This window comes from Cataglyphis hispanica, chromosome 18 (assembly GCF_021464435.1).
Source record: "Cataglyphis hispanica isolate Lineage 1 chromosome 18, ULB_Chis1_1.0, whole genome shotgun sequence".
Taxonomy (NCBI): domain Eukaryota; kingdom Metazoa; phylum Arthropoda; class Insecta; order Hymenoptera; family Formicidae; genus Cataglyphis; species Cataglyphis hispanica.
This window is the reverse complement of record NC_065971.1, coordinates 1,551,899-1,571,740: the sequence shown is the minus strand read 5'-3', so window position 1 is coordinate 1,571,740 and position 19,842 is coordinate 1,551,899. Positions and strand designations below refer to the sequence as shown.

Here is a 19,842-nt window from a genome sequence, read left to right as displayed (position 1 = left end):
AAAATTATTGTAAAGTGATGCGGTTATGTCAAGACCTCTGGGTCCCTGGAAAGACGCAATTAGTCTCTATACATGGAAATTATATTACTGTGGGAAGAGCACAGAAATAACATATTCTCGAAAAAGTATTTGTAATTTTCAATTGAGTCAATAAAAAATTTTTCTTAATCCATTTTTGATATAATATAAAAATCATTTTTAAAGCCTAAAAAAAGTCCAAATTTTATACATACATAATTAATTAAAGTGTATTTTATTAATTATAATATTAATATAACTCTTAATATGCGTATACAGACGCTGACAAAAAATATTCTATATTTAACCTTTATTTAAAATAAAAATTTAATTGTTCTATTATAGGTCTATATCAATATTGTAATTAATAAAATGTACTTCAATAAATTTATATGAAAAAAAAAATAAAAACTTTTTGAAATGCATTTGTTTAAAACGGCTAAGGAGTATAACAAAATTCAGGAATTTGAAAGAAAAATGCAAACTGTAATATAAAAAAAAATTAATTATTAATACTACATAATAATTATTGCATATTCACAATCTCATTATCTACTGTTACCGTTCCTATAAAAAAAAAAACATTTGAACTGTCGGAATTGATAGCAAATTTCTGTGGGGCGATAAAGTTTCAATATAAGTTACAAAATTATTCTCCTTCACTCCAAGATTAAAAACAAATAGATTTATCCATTTCAATAATTATAAAGCTCTCCGTATTCCCAATTTGATTTCTTCGCTTTTATCAAGAAAGAAGAAGATTAAATTGACTTTTTTTACTGCTTTGTTTACATTGCGGAGATGCAATTTAATATTAGCACTAGAAAGACTCATTAAAAAAATAATAGTGGCATAAAAAGTATTTCAAAATTATGGCTTCAAAATGAACGACTATTTAATGTACGCTGTAACGTATAATATTGCGGAAAACACAAGCTACAAAACTTGCACATTTGAAATGCACGTGTCGATGAAACAACGTTTTGATTGCTTATGTGTTTGCATACAGCATGCAAAGGTTGCTGTAATTTATATCCTACGCAATATACATAATTTATACAAAGTAATGAAAAGAAGTAGCAAATTTTACATTAACATCAACTTACAAATTACTGATGTTCGTAAACATACGTGTCATATATTCACAAACTCCATTTTAATTAAATGTTTTATAAATATTCTCTCTCCCTTTTTTCCTTTTCCTTTCTCTTTTTCTCTCAATTAAACTTCGAATAATGCAATATTTTTCTAATCAAAAGCCCATACACGAATTGAAAAGAAGCAATAAATATGGGAAATTTTTAATAATAATTTAAAAAATATATCCCCCCTAAAAATAATATAAATTTCTCTCATAAATTTTAATATTTTAATAAGGTAGCGTAGAGCTGGAATATTTCAAAGAAAAGTGGCGGCATTACAAAAATTAAATGATTTAATTGCATACTCGGTTACGCCTGCATAATTGATATTACGTCGTGATTCTGTAAAAGCGGAACTTTATAATTAGCAAATGTCACTCGTATCAAAATGAACCTTTAATATCCGTTGAAGCACGGTACTCTTAGAGCGTCGATTAAAGTCAACCGGGGCTTTTTCTCTTAGTTTCTTCTTTCAATATTACGTCTATTCATCTGCTCGTAAAAAGCTTTATGAGGCGTGAGATTTTTTACTTTACTACCAACCGTTGGAAAAATTAGTGATCTGCAAATCTTATATTCGTATTTCAAAAACAATACGAGCATGAAAATAAATCTGTTGCGAATATTGCACATTAAGAGAAAATATAAAAACCTTTAAAAGTTGCATAATATAAACTTTTTCTGTTTCACAAACAGAAAAGATAATTTCTTATTTTATAATAAAGTAAACTTAATTTTGCTTTAATAAAATTGCTTGTTCTCATATGTGTAAAGCTGACATAATATTTAATGAAAATTCATAATTTTTTTTATTTTAATTGTTTGTAAGAGCTGCAAAATTATTGAAAATAAAACTATCATTCTTTTATAATTTCTTAAATGATGCGTCAGATTCACTCACACAATAAATACGCCAAGCAAATAAATTTCCAAGATGTTACGTGCCATGCGCTCTGTAAATGTATTATTCATCGATTCAGGAATTACAATCTTGTTGAAGCACACTCGGCAATTAAACGATTTCCATATCATCGAAATGAAGCCGTAAACTAAATACGAAGCGTTAAACTTAACGATCAACAATAAACTCAATTTCTCCAGCATTACCCGTTTCTATTGCAAATTTTAGAGAAACAGATATGCAAATTCATGAATTGAAACATTAAACTACAACTAGATATAAATTTGAATTACAAAAAAAAAATTTTTCGAAAAAAACAGGTAGACAAAAATTAATTTTTTTTTTATACTAGATAAAAAAAAATTAACTGTCTTACGATAAAATATGCAGATATTACTTAGATTACTTAGATATTACTGATATTATAAAATCTAAAAATGACCACTTCATAACATGCTTTGTGCTGCAACAAATCGAAATGTGATACATATGAAAAATGAAAGAGCAATGTATAAATTAGGACGCAATTATGCTCAATATCCGAATAAGAAATTTAATCATAGAAGAAAAGAGAATTTGTTCAGCTCACTGAATTGTGATTCGCATAATTTTATTGTTACGGATGAAAAGGGGCACACATCCATGAAACAGCGCATCAGCCAAAAAACCAAAGAGTTTTTCTCAATACGCAAATTCCTGTCATCACGAATCGTTTCGATTGCGAATGCAATATGCGACGTTCCATTTTTCGTGCATATATTCACTATTTTTCAGTGACCTGATTTCCAATTGACTATAAAAAAAAAGAAATAAAAATTGCCTGACTCACGGTTCGCACAAAGCTATAAAGTGATTTATTTTGACAATACAATCGGCTGTAAAGAAAATAAAGTTAATTTTTAAAAAGTTTTTCACATTTTACATTTACTGAAAAGAGGCAAATATATATTTTTGCAAATTTAACGCAATTTCATTCACCTTTGTATCATTTAACGATATTTGCAGTGCAAAATATCTGGCAAATTTATTTTTTTCAAATTATTATTATCTGATACTTTGCACGTTTTAATATTATCGTCAAAATCGCTATATCATTTTTTATTCATTTTATTTCTTAATTTTTCAGCTTGCAACGTATGGAGTGACGTCACGCCGCGAAAATATCGACCACCGCGAATTGGTGACATTCCAAAGTAAGTAACTTTATTTTTTCGATGGATGCAATTAAGTCAAACTCAGAACAAATAATTTAAAAAATTACAACCCATATTGAATAACTCTTATATATAAAAAAAAAAAATATTTTTATATTTAAAAATTAAAATTAATAAATGTAATTCTTGGCCATGCAATCATAATGTCTCTCAAGATAATTTTAAAAAATCTATATATCATATTAATATCGTAATAACTTTCGAAAATCAATTATATACATATTACTTTGCTATCAATGCAATAATAATACTTTTCATCCCTTTATAAATAAAATTTGAAGAGACTTGATAAATATGAAAAATTATATTGATTTAATTGTGTATCACTCAATTATTCATCCTTTCATTTAAAACCACTGTACTGTTTATGTGTAGACTGTTTTGCAACGTTTATCATGAATAACATCGCTAATCGGTTCGCTTAATTATTTAAAAAAAGTGCCTCCGATACTACGCCACATGACGATGCATTTGCTTACATAAATGCGCAATATAAATGCAGACATATTTAAGCGAACATACATCTACAGATATATGCACATGACAGGAAAAAAGATGAACTATGCAATTTCCTCTTCTATGAAATGATAATGTGATATATGTTCTGGATGACGGACGCGATTCCGAATGATCTTCGGAGAAACAGATGCATGTCGGACAATAGTTTCAATTAATCGTCGACGATCAAAATGTTCTAGGTGCACATTAATCTATGCTTAGCCCAGTTTCAGTATAAATAGAATTATGGACTTGACTAAAATTCGTTTCTATAAATTTCGAAAAATCGTATTGCTACTAAATAATAATTTCACTTAAAATATATTTATTATTGTAAAATTAATCAAGGCAGAAAGTATTAAATTATAATTTTGCAAAGCAATAAACGAATTACAATTTACGGCTAATTTATGTATCACATTTTATCATAAATGAAAGACAGGATTCAAACAAATAAACTGTCATAAATATTAATGAGACAGGGCAGGAGATCATGACAACAATGATCTCAACACTCGGAGATTTTATAATCGAAACAAACACAAGACATTTTATTTTCAACGATAAACCGCCCATTGATTAAATCCGACCTTCGACACTATCGTCCTGTACTTGGATAGAGAAACAAGGGAAAAAAGGAAGTTCAAGGAGGACGGCCTAAACTGCCATAATGTATCACGGCATGCGAATAGATATTTTTAACCGCACAGTCGAAGCCGATCGATATGTACCAAGGTGGCCAGAGGCTTGTGCCTAAATAATTGCACCTTGTCCTCGCTAACATCAAAGACAAAAACCACACCGAGTTTTTTGACATCGACTTCGCGTTAAAGATTCAGTACTCTCTTCCTTTTCATCAAAAAAATCTTTTAATAGACCGTTCAATATCTCGATCCAGAAAGAAATTCAGAAGCATTACGATCATTAGCAATTATCAGCAGAATTAATTCATAAAGAGAAAAGAATCTTCTTTTAATAAATAAAAGTTAAAATTAACAAGCATAACTGCTCGTCAATAAACATTCGTTTCTAAAACTAATGTGATAACACCGATAAATATCGCTGTCACAGTACAGAGTATATTTGCGCGAACTACGAAAGGAAAACTAAGGGAAAATTGCGAGAGCAGACGATGCAAGATATTTTAAACTCCAGTCGATCGATGGCCAGGCCATTACTGCTTAAATTATTGAATCTTACGGGACTAACCGATACGCGAGAGTGGCGATGCGAGCACGATGATGATCGAAAGGCCGTCTCATATTTTTCCTCCTTTTTTTTATTATTACTTTTCGTTCTTCCGGAATTACATTTATTTCACTGCAATATAAAATGATGACAATATGCATTGAGCAATGCTAGGCCGTGTACGACAAAAGCCTCAATCGAATGTAACATTCTGAATACTTCTATTGTTTGAGATAAAACGATCACGAAATCTCGGAAAGCTGTTAGTTAGTCGAATTTCGTTGTTAATTTCATAATATTTGTATATATATCGTTTGTTGTAATATCTGATATATTATATGCACGTTGTGTCCTGACTGCATTATTAAATTAAAATATATTAAGAATCTCTGTTAATATTTTAAATAAAATTCTTTTCATATTAAAAACTAAAAAATATTAAAAACATATGCGCACGAATTGCCGCGGATTTGGCTCTTGATTGCCTTCTGTCTCCTTCATATGATCTATTAATATAATTTAAATTTTTTTGAAAATATTCATATTTGAAGTTATTTAAAATACTTTTATTCCCGACTATATAAATAGAAGATAATGGATAATTTTCGAAAGATTACCGATCAATTTTTATAATTTTCTTGATTAATAAAAAAGACTTTTCTCACACAAATAATAAGTTTCTCTACTTTCAACTTACAAACGTAAAATTTCAAGACATGTCTTCGTATTGTACTATACAAATTTATTAGAAAATACAAATTAAAATAAAATAAATTATTTACATACTAAACTCTAATTTATAATATTTTTAAGAGAGAGAGAGAGAGAGAGAGAGAGAGAGAGAGAGAGAAAGACATACTCAAATTCTCTTCTTCTCTATAGAGAAATCAAAATGCAAATAGCACGAATTGCAAAGAACAAATATCATGAATAATAACAAGACATTTCTTCTAGAATACTGATCGCAATATCTCAGCAGTGCGACATTATTGACACTCCATTTTCCCACGAGATCTATATAATGGGATATCGTTAAACGTATTTACATTTATGTCGCCACATATCTCGATAACAATTCTACGAAACTACAAAAGCTTCTATCGTTTCTCAGACGCAGATAAGGATATAGTGTTCTTCTATGTGATATAAAAAATAATAAAATTTAATTTAAAAAATTTACAATGTTACGAAAAATTTGTTTATATATTTATATCCTTGAATGAGTATTAATGTCATACACATACGATCCTATTATTATTAAAATATATAATTAATTTACAAAAGTCTGTATAAAATAATCATTAAAAGATGACTATTCAAATTTGTTTTAGTATCTCTTTAAGAAGCATTTTTGACGCATTAAAAATATATATCATTTCGTATGTCACTCTTTATAAAGCAATACATACATGTTTTATATATAAATGACATTCAATGTCATTCACGTGACGTTCTGTCGTCCTCTTCTCTTTCATTTTCTTCGAGAAATGTAACGTGTGTCCGTTCTAAGAAAGAACCATCTCGCAATCAATCTCGACAGCTTGAGTGTGAGAGATAAAAGAATTGAAAGAAAAAAAAAACGAGAAAGAATAGAAAAATGACAAAATGTATAAAGAAACAAACAAAAAATGGATGGAAGTTAAACACGCGCGCAGAAAGTCGTCACTTCCTACTCCGTTAAGCTTGCATTGGTTTGTGGAGTTTTCAGTTCGCTGGAGCGCATCAAAGCGAGCTTTTCAGTTACGGATGAATCCGACTTACTCCCATAACGCGCGGACATCGTCGAGTTTTCGTTTCCATTATTTCTCGAATAAATCAAAACGCGACATGAAAAATAGCTCATTCCTGTTTCTAATATCTGGCAATCTCGGATGTCATCTCAGAATCCTTTCTTATCCTAAATAATTTTCGCTAATTTTCGCATTTACGTCTCGTTTCATGTACAGAATGTATCAAAATCCTTCAACGCAATTATTAATAAATACTGATAAATAATTACTAATAATAAATAATAATTACTAATACATACGTTATGAATTTAAGTTTCCAATTTTCTTTAATAGTTCGTTAATTTTTGATATCATCTGCGTACAAAAATTTATAAATTCATCAAAAACATTTCGTCTTTGCTAAAAAATTTGCCTACTTACATCACAAGCAAAAGAATGTTTTGTTCCAAAACGCCAAAGGCGAATGAACTTCTGGGTAAACTTTACTAGATGTAAGCGATTTGAAAATATACTGTAGCAAATGGAGCGTTGCTTTATATATCAACGCGCAATCTGCCGGATTCAAAGATCGCAATTTGAGTGGAATTTATTCGAGAACTTCGCATTTTCCTCAAAGAACGCCCTCCAAGAGAAATTGATCCAGTCGATATCTGATTTCTCTTATCATGAATAGTCTTGGTATACGATTTCAAGAATTCCTTGCACTCCCTCTGAGCTTGTCTATATGAATCAATATCATTACAAAAAATTTATATGAAAAGATGTAAATAGATAACAATTTTGTATCAAGTGAAGAGTAAAAATGAGGAACGCGGACACAATTTATTGCTTCGTTCAGATTTATATTATATTTTACATATGGAAAATTTTCCTTTGAAATGATCTTAATTCGTACGAATATAACTGTGGCTAAAAAATTAATAAAGTCTTTTAAATAAAATTAAACCTTGAAAATACACTTTATCAGTAATTATATTGCAGTCGAAAATGTTCTGTGTTTTTCATTGTAAATTTTATAGACATTTAAATGTTCTTTTTACTATCGATCCACCTGATGTTCCTTGGTAAGAAAGATATACTTCAAATCTGACAATGAGACTGAATAATTTCTCGATTTGTTATAAAGAATCACAAAGGATCATGAGACTACTATTATCGTAAAATACACATAAATTCGGATGCGAGAAGATCTCGACCTAAAGATTGTGACAATCTTCTCTATGTACAATATAATGCTTTTTCTCAAGTTAGTTCTTCTCGTCCTTTGTCTTATTCAAGTTTCCGTTCAGATAGCAATGCTTTCATTTGAGAAACCGCTACTTGTTGGAATACCATGATATTAAATTCTAGAAATCTTATCTTCTTTATGCCTTTCTCTTTATTATTTGCTTCTGACACACCGCGCAAATATCGACAAATTTGGAATTATATTAAAAATGCAACAAACTCTATTATCATATTTCCATTCTGTCATTTTCAAATTCATTAATTATATAGTATATATTATATTATAATATGATGAATATATAAAATATTAGAAAAATAAAGAAAAAATAAATTTTAAAGTTAGTTAAAAAGTAATACAATAATAAACTCTTTATATTTTTCATAAGACCAAGGAAGATTAAAATAACATGAGATCTTTCGAAATATCGATACGTGAAAATTAAATTTCGTGGAACAGATAAGTCGCTAGTAGATTATTTCATTTAAGTCTTCAAAATTAATAATTAACAATGAATTGAACGACTTTCTTCAAAGCATTCTTTTTGACATTAATATCCTTTATCATTGACAATGGTATAACTAATTGCGATCGCGATTATTTGAAAAAAAAAGAACAAAAAAATGTTATGTTGAATAATGGTAAATTAGAATCTATATTCATTTTTAATATTAAAAAAAAGTTATCATATATATGATAAGAAAATCGTGCAGGATTTTCCAAGATACTTTATGTTCTTTATCTATGCAATAAAATATGTAATAGAAATATATCAATTTGTCGTATAAGTCTCTATAGGGAAATATAAATTGTTTAAGTTGTAAATAATAAGTTTAAAAATTGTACCAAAAATTTCCTTCAATATTTTTTATTTTATTATGAAAATAATTACCGTAAAATTATTTAGATGATATTATATTAATTAATTTTATCCTGTAGTAACATTAAACTATATTCCGTTTTTCTCATGTTACATTTCAATAATTGCACGTAAATTCGTATACAATTTCCAAAATTGCAGATATTCTTAAATGATTTTAATTGGAGATTTCGAACTTCAATATGTTATGCCGGTATAATATATAATATATCGGTAAACTCTAAAGCACAAAATGAGTTACTTGCTAGAAACTGTTAAATATTGCATTTTACACACACACACACACACACACACACACATACGTACACACAGAGACACATTAAGAATAATTTCAAATATATCGCGAGATATATAAAATATATAAAAAGTTTTGCATATATAAGTACATGCAAAATCGCAAAGTTCCTTTAAAACTTTAAATTGCAGAAATGTATCCTTCGACAAGATTTGAAATATCTCGAGGTTCGATTGCATCATTGGCTAACATTTTTCTAAACTTTTCCATTTGCATTGTAAAATATTTTAAAGTTTCATATTAAGAATTTGACGAAAATGACACATGTTTAAAACTTTATTTTTCAAAACTCGGCATTTTATTTACGAATTTTCGCAGCTCTAAATAACTAAATAAACGTTAATCCATTATAATATTACGAAACGATGATAAGATCATTTAGCTCACAAACCGCGAAGACGTAAAAGGAAGCTTGCGGCGATGACGTTAATAATTATCACACACGTAGGAAGTACCTCAAAAACATCTGGCATGTTTTGTTAGTCACGTATGCAAAACGATAAATGAAAAACGATATATTAGCTTGATGACGATCGCCACAGCTTCGTCAGAATTCTAAATATTAATGATCTTTCAAGTAGCTTTCTGTTTTAAACAGTTGTATATTACATAATATCTTGTATATTAATATGTGTGTTACTAAACATGTAATTTTATTACATTTGCAATCGAACATGTGTGATAGATCTAAAAATGTTTAGATCAGTTATTTCAAATATTTTGCTGTCCATAATTTATAGAAAAGTGACAATTGTGAAAAAGTGAAACTTACATAAATGAATTATTTTATTAAATTTTATAATACATATTTTGAATTTTATATATTTATATTTAATAGTTTTATAAAGCAAAAATTTCCTACTATATTTCTAAATTAAGCGCGAGAAAATCGAGCACTTTAAACTGCATGATTAACAATCGATACGTGTTTGGCAAGCAATCTTAAATATCAAGAATTTAAATTAGACAAGCTCCGCTGGTTGCCAACAGGATGTCTTAGAATAATTTATGTCGCTGCGACATAATAGATGCAATAATAACAATGTTTTCTATAGGAATTACAGTGGCATATTCGCCAACAAGGTCGAAGTTGTAAATTATCACTTTTTTTCTAACGAAACTGCGCAACCACTCTTGCCATGTCCACCATTTTGATATTCCTCGCGCGTTTTAAAGCAATTTTTTTTTCGCGACTTCTCGAAGTAATTACTTCTAAGTCACCACAGAGAATTACACAGGAAAACATATTCTCGCTTTTGGAAAATCTTTCAAGAGTTTTCCGCATCCTTTGTAAAAATTCTAGAAAATTATCCGAAGGGGAAGCTAAAAAAATTATTCTCAATAGAATTTTTTAAATAATCTTCGAATATTTATATTGACGAAACAGTCTCCGCAAATGTGATAATTCACACTGTTTCGTCAATGTAAACATTCGAAGATTATTTTAAAAATTCTATTGAGAATAATTTTTTTAGCTTCTCCTTCGGATAATTTTCTAGAATTGTTCAGAAATAATGTCCGTATCGTCGAATAAAAGAATACTATATTCTCCAAACGTAACAAGCTTAAGAGCCCAGATGCGCGTATGTCGATACACATATGTGTTAATACCACGCACATATCGTTGCAAAGATGACGCAGACCAGACTGGTCGAAAGATCCTGCCACTTTCTACGATCCACACAAGTTCACTGTGGATCACAGACGAGTTCAGGCACGTGTAAAGTGAGCGAGCGTCACAAGAGGGCACCCAAAAAAAAAAAATGAATAATAAATTTGCGAATTAAACACGAGCTTACACGATTAATTCGTCGTCTACGTGTCAATTGTCCAGCAATATCCATATGTTTTTTTTCGAAATCAATTATTGAATATAAGCGCAAAAAAAATTATCATATAAAAATTTACTAAAAGTTGACGTTCGCAAAAGCTTCCCAAGAGAATACTTCCATCGATAGTATCGAAATGGAATCATTATTTTGCGTGGTCATTCTTCCGCATTGACTAGAGCGGGATGGCAGGGCTCCAACGTGGATGCTGCATCTCCATGCACTTTCTTTCTCTCTCTCTCTCTCTTTCCTATCCGTCATTATTACGCAACTCGAGGTAGGAGCGGATACGATATACAACTCGAGTATCGGCCCGAAAGGTGGTGGCTACGACGATGTCAGCGGAGAAGGTGGTGGGAAGAGCACGCGGTCCAAACTCCGCGAGAGCTGCATGTAGTCGACAGCCGAAGCTCAAAGCAATACGGCTGAGAGAGCGAGCCAGAGTAGTTTGCAGCATCCGCAGCAAGAATATCGGAAATAAAGTGCGCGAGTGCTCTTTCCTATTTTTTTTTTTTCCTTTTTCCGAAATTTTACTCGCGAGTAGATCGATCCCTTCTAATTAGATGTCGCGCCCAACTTGTGTGTATCGATATTATCAAGTATCAAAAACTCTTGAAATGTTCATCAGTGTGACGGAAAAAAAAATGATTTCGATGATGGATTGATGAGATTCGTGAGTGTGTGTGAATTGATAAATTATAATAACAGATCGATACGAATTGGAAGAGTGTGGAGTTACTAAAGACATCAACTACTCACAGGTAAAAAATTCTTATGCACGAAAGCGAAAAAAAGAATCTCCGATAATTTCTATATAAATAAGATCGAAATTATGTCTGCATGTATAGATTGCATTTATTTTCTATTATACAAGTAGAATTAAATAGATCTTCGTAAAAGAATGCACTAAATTTCTAGTTCAAAAGCAAAAATTAATTTACATTACATGTCAAATATTTTTTACAAAATAATTGCAAGGAAGATTCGATTAAAAAATTAAAAATAATTCAATAAAAATTCATTATTTATGGTAAATTATTTGGAAATTTTTAAAATACAGTTTGATGTATAATATAGTTTATAAATAATTTATAAAAATATTATAAAATTTTTATAAAATTTTATAAAATTATTTTATTTTATAAAATATTATAAAATTTTATAAGAATTTTATAAAATAAAATATATAGTTTGGTTTATGTATTTATCTTAATCATTTTTTAAAACTTTATTAATCTCTCTTGAAAGTAGGCATTGAAAGCTAATAAGCGAACAATTCGAATAATAAATGATTATTGCAATGTAAATTATTTTTCCCTATTTTATTATGCAGATAATTTTTTATTCAATTAAAACCTTATTGTTTTCATAAATATAAAGACTCACTCTTCTTTTTCATTACTTATATAACTAAAATAATATTCTATATTTTCTGTAATAAAAAAGCATGTAAGAATTTTATCATCACAATCGTTTCATCAAAAATATAATTGATAAATTCATTAGCGAAATTTCTCTATTGTAAATTATTAAATATCAAATCAGATGATCCCGACATGTTTAATTCGCGCTTCAAAAATTTAACATCTGAAAATCGTTTAGTCACAGACATGCAGCAGCATTATGTAGCCAGGTAACAATCTGACTGCGATCGATTTCGCCGTAATGCATACATGCAATCGGTATAATATATCGATCGTGATCAATTAATGAAACGTTATTAATTCGATCCAAACTTTGAAGTATCGAGAATCGTGTATAACGCGATAAAATGTGTCGCGCGCAACTCATGAACAGCCTCATCAATTAATGAGATTAATTTGCGGTTGTTCTAGCAAATTGCGGAGAGAGAATGTGCCGTTTTGATACACATATATTACATAGCCGATAATCGAAAAAATACAATATATCGATATACGAAAGCATATTTTCTTTAAAAAACGATATTTTATTTTATCGAACGATAATATAAGCTGCAAAGAAGAGATTTAATAAATACGATAGTGAAATTATCAGGATAGATATGTTGCAATTAATATTGAAAATATACTCTAGATATTCTTATAAATATTCCTTTTTGGTACCAGATACAAATTTTGACATATTAATTAAATTTTGACATTAAATTTTTTACCCATAATTGACAGTTTCCAGTTCATTGTATTTTTTTCTTTTATCATTATTGTTATTTATTACGATTCTATATTCATTATTATGTTTATTAAATATTGTATATGCGCACTATTTTCATAATCCTCCAAATTAAAAAATGTTTTATATTAAAATGAAGTTTATTTCCGCAGAAAAATCTACTTAAAAAATATGATAAGAATTTGTAAATAAAAGAAAATTCAAGATCATAAATATCTTATGAATTTAAACAGCATTTAATTAAATACACACACAATACATATCTGTTATAGAGTGTATGAGACAAACGCGTCTATTAGCAACGCGACCAAATAATCTAATCGATTGTTCAATCTAATTAATTGACTCTAAGCGATGTTTAATTGAGTCGTTAATATCGTGTTATATAGCTCTGACCTGAATGCGTAAGTGATTTTGCATCATAAATACTTAATACAGATTAAACACTAGAAGTAATTGTAGCGCGTAAATGCATTCGCATAACAGCCATAAGTGAGAAGATGAAGATTGTAGTTCAAAATTTAAAATTCAATTAACTAAGATATATCTATAGTGTCATGGCAATTATAAAAACGCTTTAGAATTTTATTTTTAAATATTAAAATCAAATTTGAAAATAATTTCTGTTCGCTAAAATATTCACAGGCATTTAAATCATAGATTCGCATAATTCAATAAATTCTCATTGTCAGTACATAGAAATTTCAGTGTGAAAGATGAGAACATTTTCTGCAGTCTTTCAAAAATCGCTTTAACTGTATTTGCATAGTGACTTAAAAAAACAAACTGGCGGTCAGACATTTTAACTTTATTTACACAGACATTTTATTATATAGACATTTTAGATAGATAGTACTCTCCTCCTTTTTTTTTCTCTCGCTCTCTATTTTCTGTAGCACAATGATTTTACTTTAGAGATAAAACGCGTGTTTAAAGATGTATGTAATCGATCAAGAAGAATGTCGAGTGGATAAATGCCGAACTGATGAAATGTCGAACATAATTAATTTAGAACGACTTTGCCACGAGCTGACGACGTATTCTTCGTGTCGTATATATAGTCTAAAACGTGCTTCTCGTATGCAACGTGCATCAGGATCGATCGAATTGCAATATTGGTTTGCCTTGACGGACGCAAACGAGCGAGTCGACGACGATGGTGCATCATTAATTCAGTCAGCTGGCTAGGTAAAAGGAACGAAGCGCTGTTACATGGAAAAATGATACACGCGATCGCAGAAATGTCATACCCCGAAAATATATGCATCTGTGCATCTCTATTTAATAAAATCGTGTGTAATTTCGAAATGAGAGTGATCTATGCCCTCAAACCCTTATATCTGCTAGAGTTTTGATAAAGAAAGTTTGCTTGGATATTATTAGATAAAACATACGTAGATATACATTTGCAAGATTTATGCATCAATATAATTATAAGTTCAATTCCATTTATGAAAAAAGAAATAAAATGTAATATTACTTGGAAAAATTTTTGTTAATTTATTGTGTAATATTGTATCGTGATGACGCAACGCTTCTTCCCTTCGGGTTTAATAATATCAAACGGGACGCGCTATCAAAGGACAACTAATATCCACGCTCAGGTGTTAATGAGCACGATAGTCTAAGTGATGTAGTGCAATAGCCCATGAAAGTGATGCATAGCCATTGAACGTCTATGAGCTTGCACTTAATCACGTTAATCAAAGTCCTTTTGTGTGCTTACAAAGGCGCGAATAAACGCTATTTCCCGGCTTTACTTGTTTCTTCCGCAGTTGAGGTTCCCTTTGTACGTACTATCGGTATTCTTTGTTTCTGTTAATTCTACATTCATTTTACGGCATCTTCTACAAACGAACAATGAATCGCGTTTACGTTCGGTTCGAAATGGACGGCACTTTTATTGCGATCTTCTGTTCCAGTTAGTATTGCAGTAAATGAAAACAGTCATTCTTTTGAGATCAATGTTTATCCCCTCAAAGAAATTCGCTGACCATTTACAGTTAGAGTAAGATGAAAGCAATGCAAGAAATTTTTATTTACTTTTGTTCTTTAACTATTCTCATTCATGAGATTGGAGAAAGATAAAGATATATTAAAATATGTATAAAAATAATTTTTTTTATATATAACAAAATTAAAATAATTTTGTTTGTAATATATAAAGAAAAAGAGAGTACTATCTATCTAAAATGTTTATATTCCTGTGTAAATAAAGTTAAAATGTCTGACCGTCAGTTTGATTTTTTTTCAGTCACTATACAAATACAAATTAAAGCAATTTTTTAAATATTGCAGAAAATGTTCTCATCTTTCATACTGAAATTTCTGTGTATTGACAATGAGATTATTGGATTATGCAAATCTATGATTTATGATTTAAATGCCTGTGAATATTTTAGCGAAGAAAAATTATTTTCAAATTTGGTTTTAATATTGAAAGTAAAATTCTAAAGCGTTTTTATCGTTGCCATGATAATATGGATATATCTTAGTTAATTGAATTTTAAATTTTGAATTACAATCTTCACCTTCCGGCTATTATGCGAATGCAAAAATTCTGTTATAACGTATTTACGTAATTAAATAATAATTCAAATGCATTTTTTCATGAAAAGAAACGTAATATATTTCGCGACCTCCACCGCGAAAAGTGACGCGTCCTTTTAATTACGAATTATATTGATATACGGCCACTGTAACAATATATGAAAACGATACGGGAGCTAGTGGGTCACGTACACAACTGTCGTTAATAACGCCATTAGCCGGAACATTGTCACGTTAGTAACTTACTAATAGCCGATAAGAAATACTTCGATTTCCTCTCCTTCCCCCTTTCTTGACTCGTCTCATCTATATTAAGCCAAACTCAACGCTTTTATCACATAAAATATACTTTTTTCGTGCCATCTCTTCATTATTTAATTAATTCGTAGCGCTCAAGTTTTGCCTGAATTACTGCGAGAAATAATTAATTGTCTTTTAGAGATGTCATGCTATGTAATCTACATAAATCAGTCATTACATAAATACTCAAAATTAATTCTCTTTTTGAAATATGAAAGATGCCTCGTTAGTTAATTTCTCGGAATGTGTTTAAATAAATGTTTAACAATGTTTTTAAAAAATTTAATTCTTGTCATAATTGAATACCTCAGCGATATATACTATACTTAATTTCAAAGTAATCTTATTTATGGGCATACGTGACAAATATACAAATGTTAAAACAAAGACACTTTTAATTATTTGACTTTCAATTCACAAGTGACTCATTTTATTCACGTAAGATAAGAATATCTCCAACATTTGTAAGATGGATAACGATTCTTTTATGACAACAGATGTCTTTGGTAATAATGTTGACGTGAAAAAGAATGCATATGTATGGAAAATTGACGTATACGATAATACAATTAGAAGAAAGCTCACATGTGTAAAATCCAGTGTGAAACCTAACGTAAGCCAATCGCGAAAGATATTTATGGAGACCAAATGTTTAAATATAAGATTCATATTAAGAAATAATTTATTTCAATTACTAGTGAGTCAATTATCCGTATTAATGTTTATCAAACACGTGACGAGATTAATGAATAAAAAACTCCAAAAATATTTTGAAATAACTAATAAAATACTTATACATGCATGTTAATATATTAAAATTATCATTATTGTACATATGTATATATATATATATATATATATATATATATATATATATATATATAAGGTACAATTCAATACCAATTTATTTCAAATTTAAGAACGTTCAAAAAGCAATGATAAAGTAAAAACACGCATAATTTTTAAATGACATACATTTATTACTTTTATGTAATTTAGAAATATATAATTCTTGGTCTTGAATTAAGATCCAATAAAATTTTGTATTCCAATGCGATATTATCCTAGCTTCTTTAATTTCCCAATAATAACTTTATATTTTCTATTTTTCTAAAAGGATAATTCTTTTGGTACAAAGGTTTCCGTTAGAAAGGGTAAATTATTATTCCGATTTTGGCAAACGGCTTTCAATTCTATGCTATCGACTGTTCATAACAAAACTTTCCACTCGATCACACTAAAAGAATGTCATTTCTGTCGTAGCTTAGCTTTCTGCAAAATTAACGAAATTCTTTCTTCAGGCTTCTCGAGTAACTTGACACTCGTCCAAGTTCGTCAAGGATTACGTTTAGTATTTCATGCGCTTTCGAAAAAAACTTTTTGTATTAAGGTTGCAAGATTGGAAGGTCGCCCATTTAAAAAAACGAAAAGTTTGCTTGTCGATTAAGGTTCCGCATTGCGTTTGCGATTTCTCAAATTATGTGCCAAACGCAAACTGCGAGGCGACTTAAAGACGTGCCAATAAATAGTTAAAAAAAATGTGCGATCTAATTTTGTATCATTTATTTAAGAATTTGAAACAGAATAATAATAATTAATAGATATGCTAAAGTTAATCCTATTAATACGCTGAGTCATAAAATATATTGATAGATAATTGATTATAAAAGAAAATATCCTAGATGCGATATAAAGTGCATGATAATTTTTCGAGTAATTAAAAAATTTTTTATCTTATTTTGATGCATTATCCTTGAAAAGACCATGATAAGCAAATAAATTTTTAATATACTTAATTAATATAATATAATATTAAACTATAAATAAAAATAAATATTACAATTTTGTAATTTTTCGGCATAAAAATAAAAACTTATGTTTTAATTTTGACGAAAATCTCACACATATACATACTTTATTGTTCGTTGTATTTTAAGCAAATATGTATGAAAAGAATCGATAATACAGCTTGAAGTTTATGCATATTTTATCTAGCAATTAAAATTTTGAGAAAATATAATCCGCTTGAGAGAATTTAAAGGAAATGAATAGAGTAAGAGGGTTATTTAATTATTTCGTAGATGAAATTTAATAAAAATCCTCCACTTTCTATCGTTTAGTTGGAAATTATCCGCGAGCGCACGTAAAATATCTCGTTTTAATCTAGAAGAGATTTGTTTTCAAATAGCGAAGAAGGAAATCTACATTTAAAATTAAGCTCGGCACATTTAAGACAATTGATATGCAAGAAAATATAAATTTACGGATTCTGATGCTTTGCATTTTCGGGAAAGACAGCTATGTCTTTGCAAAGACTTTGTCTTGGAAACCTTGCGGCAAGAGTCATGAAACGAAATGTCAGTGGCGTGAATAAGAAATAGTGCGCAGCACGAGGTATCCGGCAATCCGCTTTGAAGGATTTATCGTGGACTGTATTATTTGCTGTACCGTCTGTGTATGTACATACCAAATATACGCATCGCAATATATAGTTTCCCGAAGTTCTTCATGTCGCGAGCAAATAACACAGTGCATTTGTCAGAGAACTCGAGACTCGAAAGTTGCGGCTTTCTATCGCTGGCAAGTAGATTTGCATGCAGACACTGAACGATATTCGTTTCGCTCAATTATCTATAATTTAGAGTTGAAATTACACACAATAATTAACTACGCTTGCCTTTCAAAGATACAATCTATCAGCTAGTTAATAACAACTTCTTTTTTTCGGGCTTTAGCTTCAATATATATTTTATATCATATTATCTAAAAATATATAATATTCATAAAGAATTTATATTATCTCGTTATTATTTTCGCCGACAAAATTCGTAGAAATTGTAGAAATACGACGCAATTGTTCATATATTTTTTTATATTTAATTTATTAAAATATAATAAAATTTTTCAATGCAAAAAACATCAATTAATCGCATAAATTGCACAATCTGTATGATAAAATTTTTAGAATAAACGTACTAATAAATAAGTCGTGCTCATAAACTTGGTAAGAAATACCAAGTGTTCAGCATATTCATTATTAAATAGAACACACGAGCAGCCGCATTTAGCTATGAGAAAGTACGTAAAATATAATTATAATTTAATTAATACATTAATTCGATACTCTATTCTCGCCAGATTCGCGGCCAATTTATTTTTCGGATAAAACACAATAGAAGTGCGTGCATCGTGCGCGCGATGTGTGCGCTTACCTACACACATTCCTGAAATACAATAATTAATTATCTAAAGGCTTCTTGGCATGTGTTGTTCGCGGCTGTTTAATGCCTTGCGGGCATGAATCTTAATTAAGACGCATTCAGATCGACTGCGAACAACTTTATCATCTCACATGCATCGAGAACTTTGGCTTTCGTTGCGCAAACATTTCCGATCGCTTTGACAAACGTCACCGATAAATATTATTGAACTTTTGCAGTAAAAAATCGCATGATTTAATCATAATTCTGATACAGTAAAAATTAAAGTTAAATTTTAATATATTTTAATATTGAAATATCCTGATTGAATCTTCACATATTACAAATGAAATTATCAAAATAATTTTTCGTTATCTTATTACATATAATTCTCGAATAAGTAAGAATTAAAAAATTAATGAACAGTTATTTCGTACATTTCTTTATGAGTGAAATGATATATAAGATGTAATGTAATTGAAAAAAAATCGTAATTGTTGCCGCTCGGATATTAAAATACCGACACTTATCAGAATATTAAATTTAAAATATTATTAGGAATATCAAAGTTTATAAACGATCGATATACAAGCAGCATAACATGAAGTAATGAAAATTCCTACATTATTTAAGTGCATTCTTATTCGTGCAAAGTATTCTTTTTTATATTTAAATAGTCGACGAAAAAAATCAAGCGCATGATTAAGAATTTATGCATTTT

The 19,842-nt window shown here is 29.3% G+C and overlaps 1 protein-coding gene and 1 long non-coding RNA gene across 2 annotated transcripts in view; one reads left to right on the top strand and one right to left on the bottom strand.

The window, feature by feature from the left end:
• Positions 1–19,842, top strand: part of LOC126856366 (calcium/calmodulin-dependent protein kinase kinase 1) — a 73,133-nt gene that overhangs the window by 21,056 nt on the left and 32,235 nt on the right. Inside the window, exon 3 of the mRNA XM_050604807.1 lies at positions 3,188–3,254. Coding sequence (XP_050460764.1) covers positions 3,188–3,254 — 67 coding nt within the window. The remainder of the gene's footprint in view (positions 1–3,187; positions 3,255–19,842) is intronic.
• LOC126856416 (uncharacterized) overlaps positions 1–19,842 on the bottom strand; it is a 158,581-nt gene that overhangs the window by 118,038 nt on the left and 20,701 nt on the right. The gene's annotated exons all lie outside the window — the stretch shown is intronic.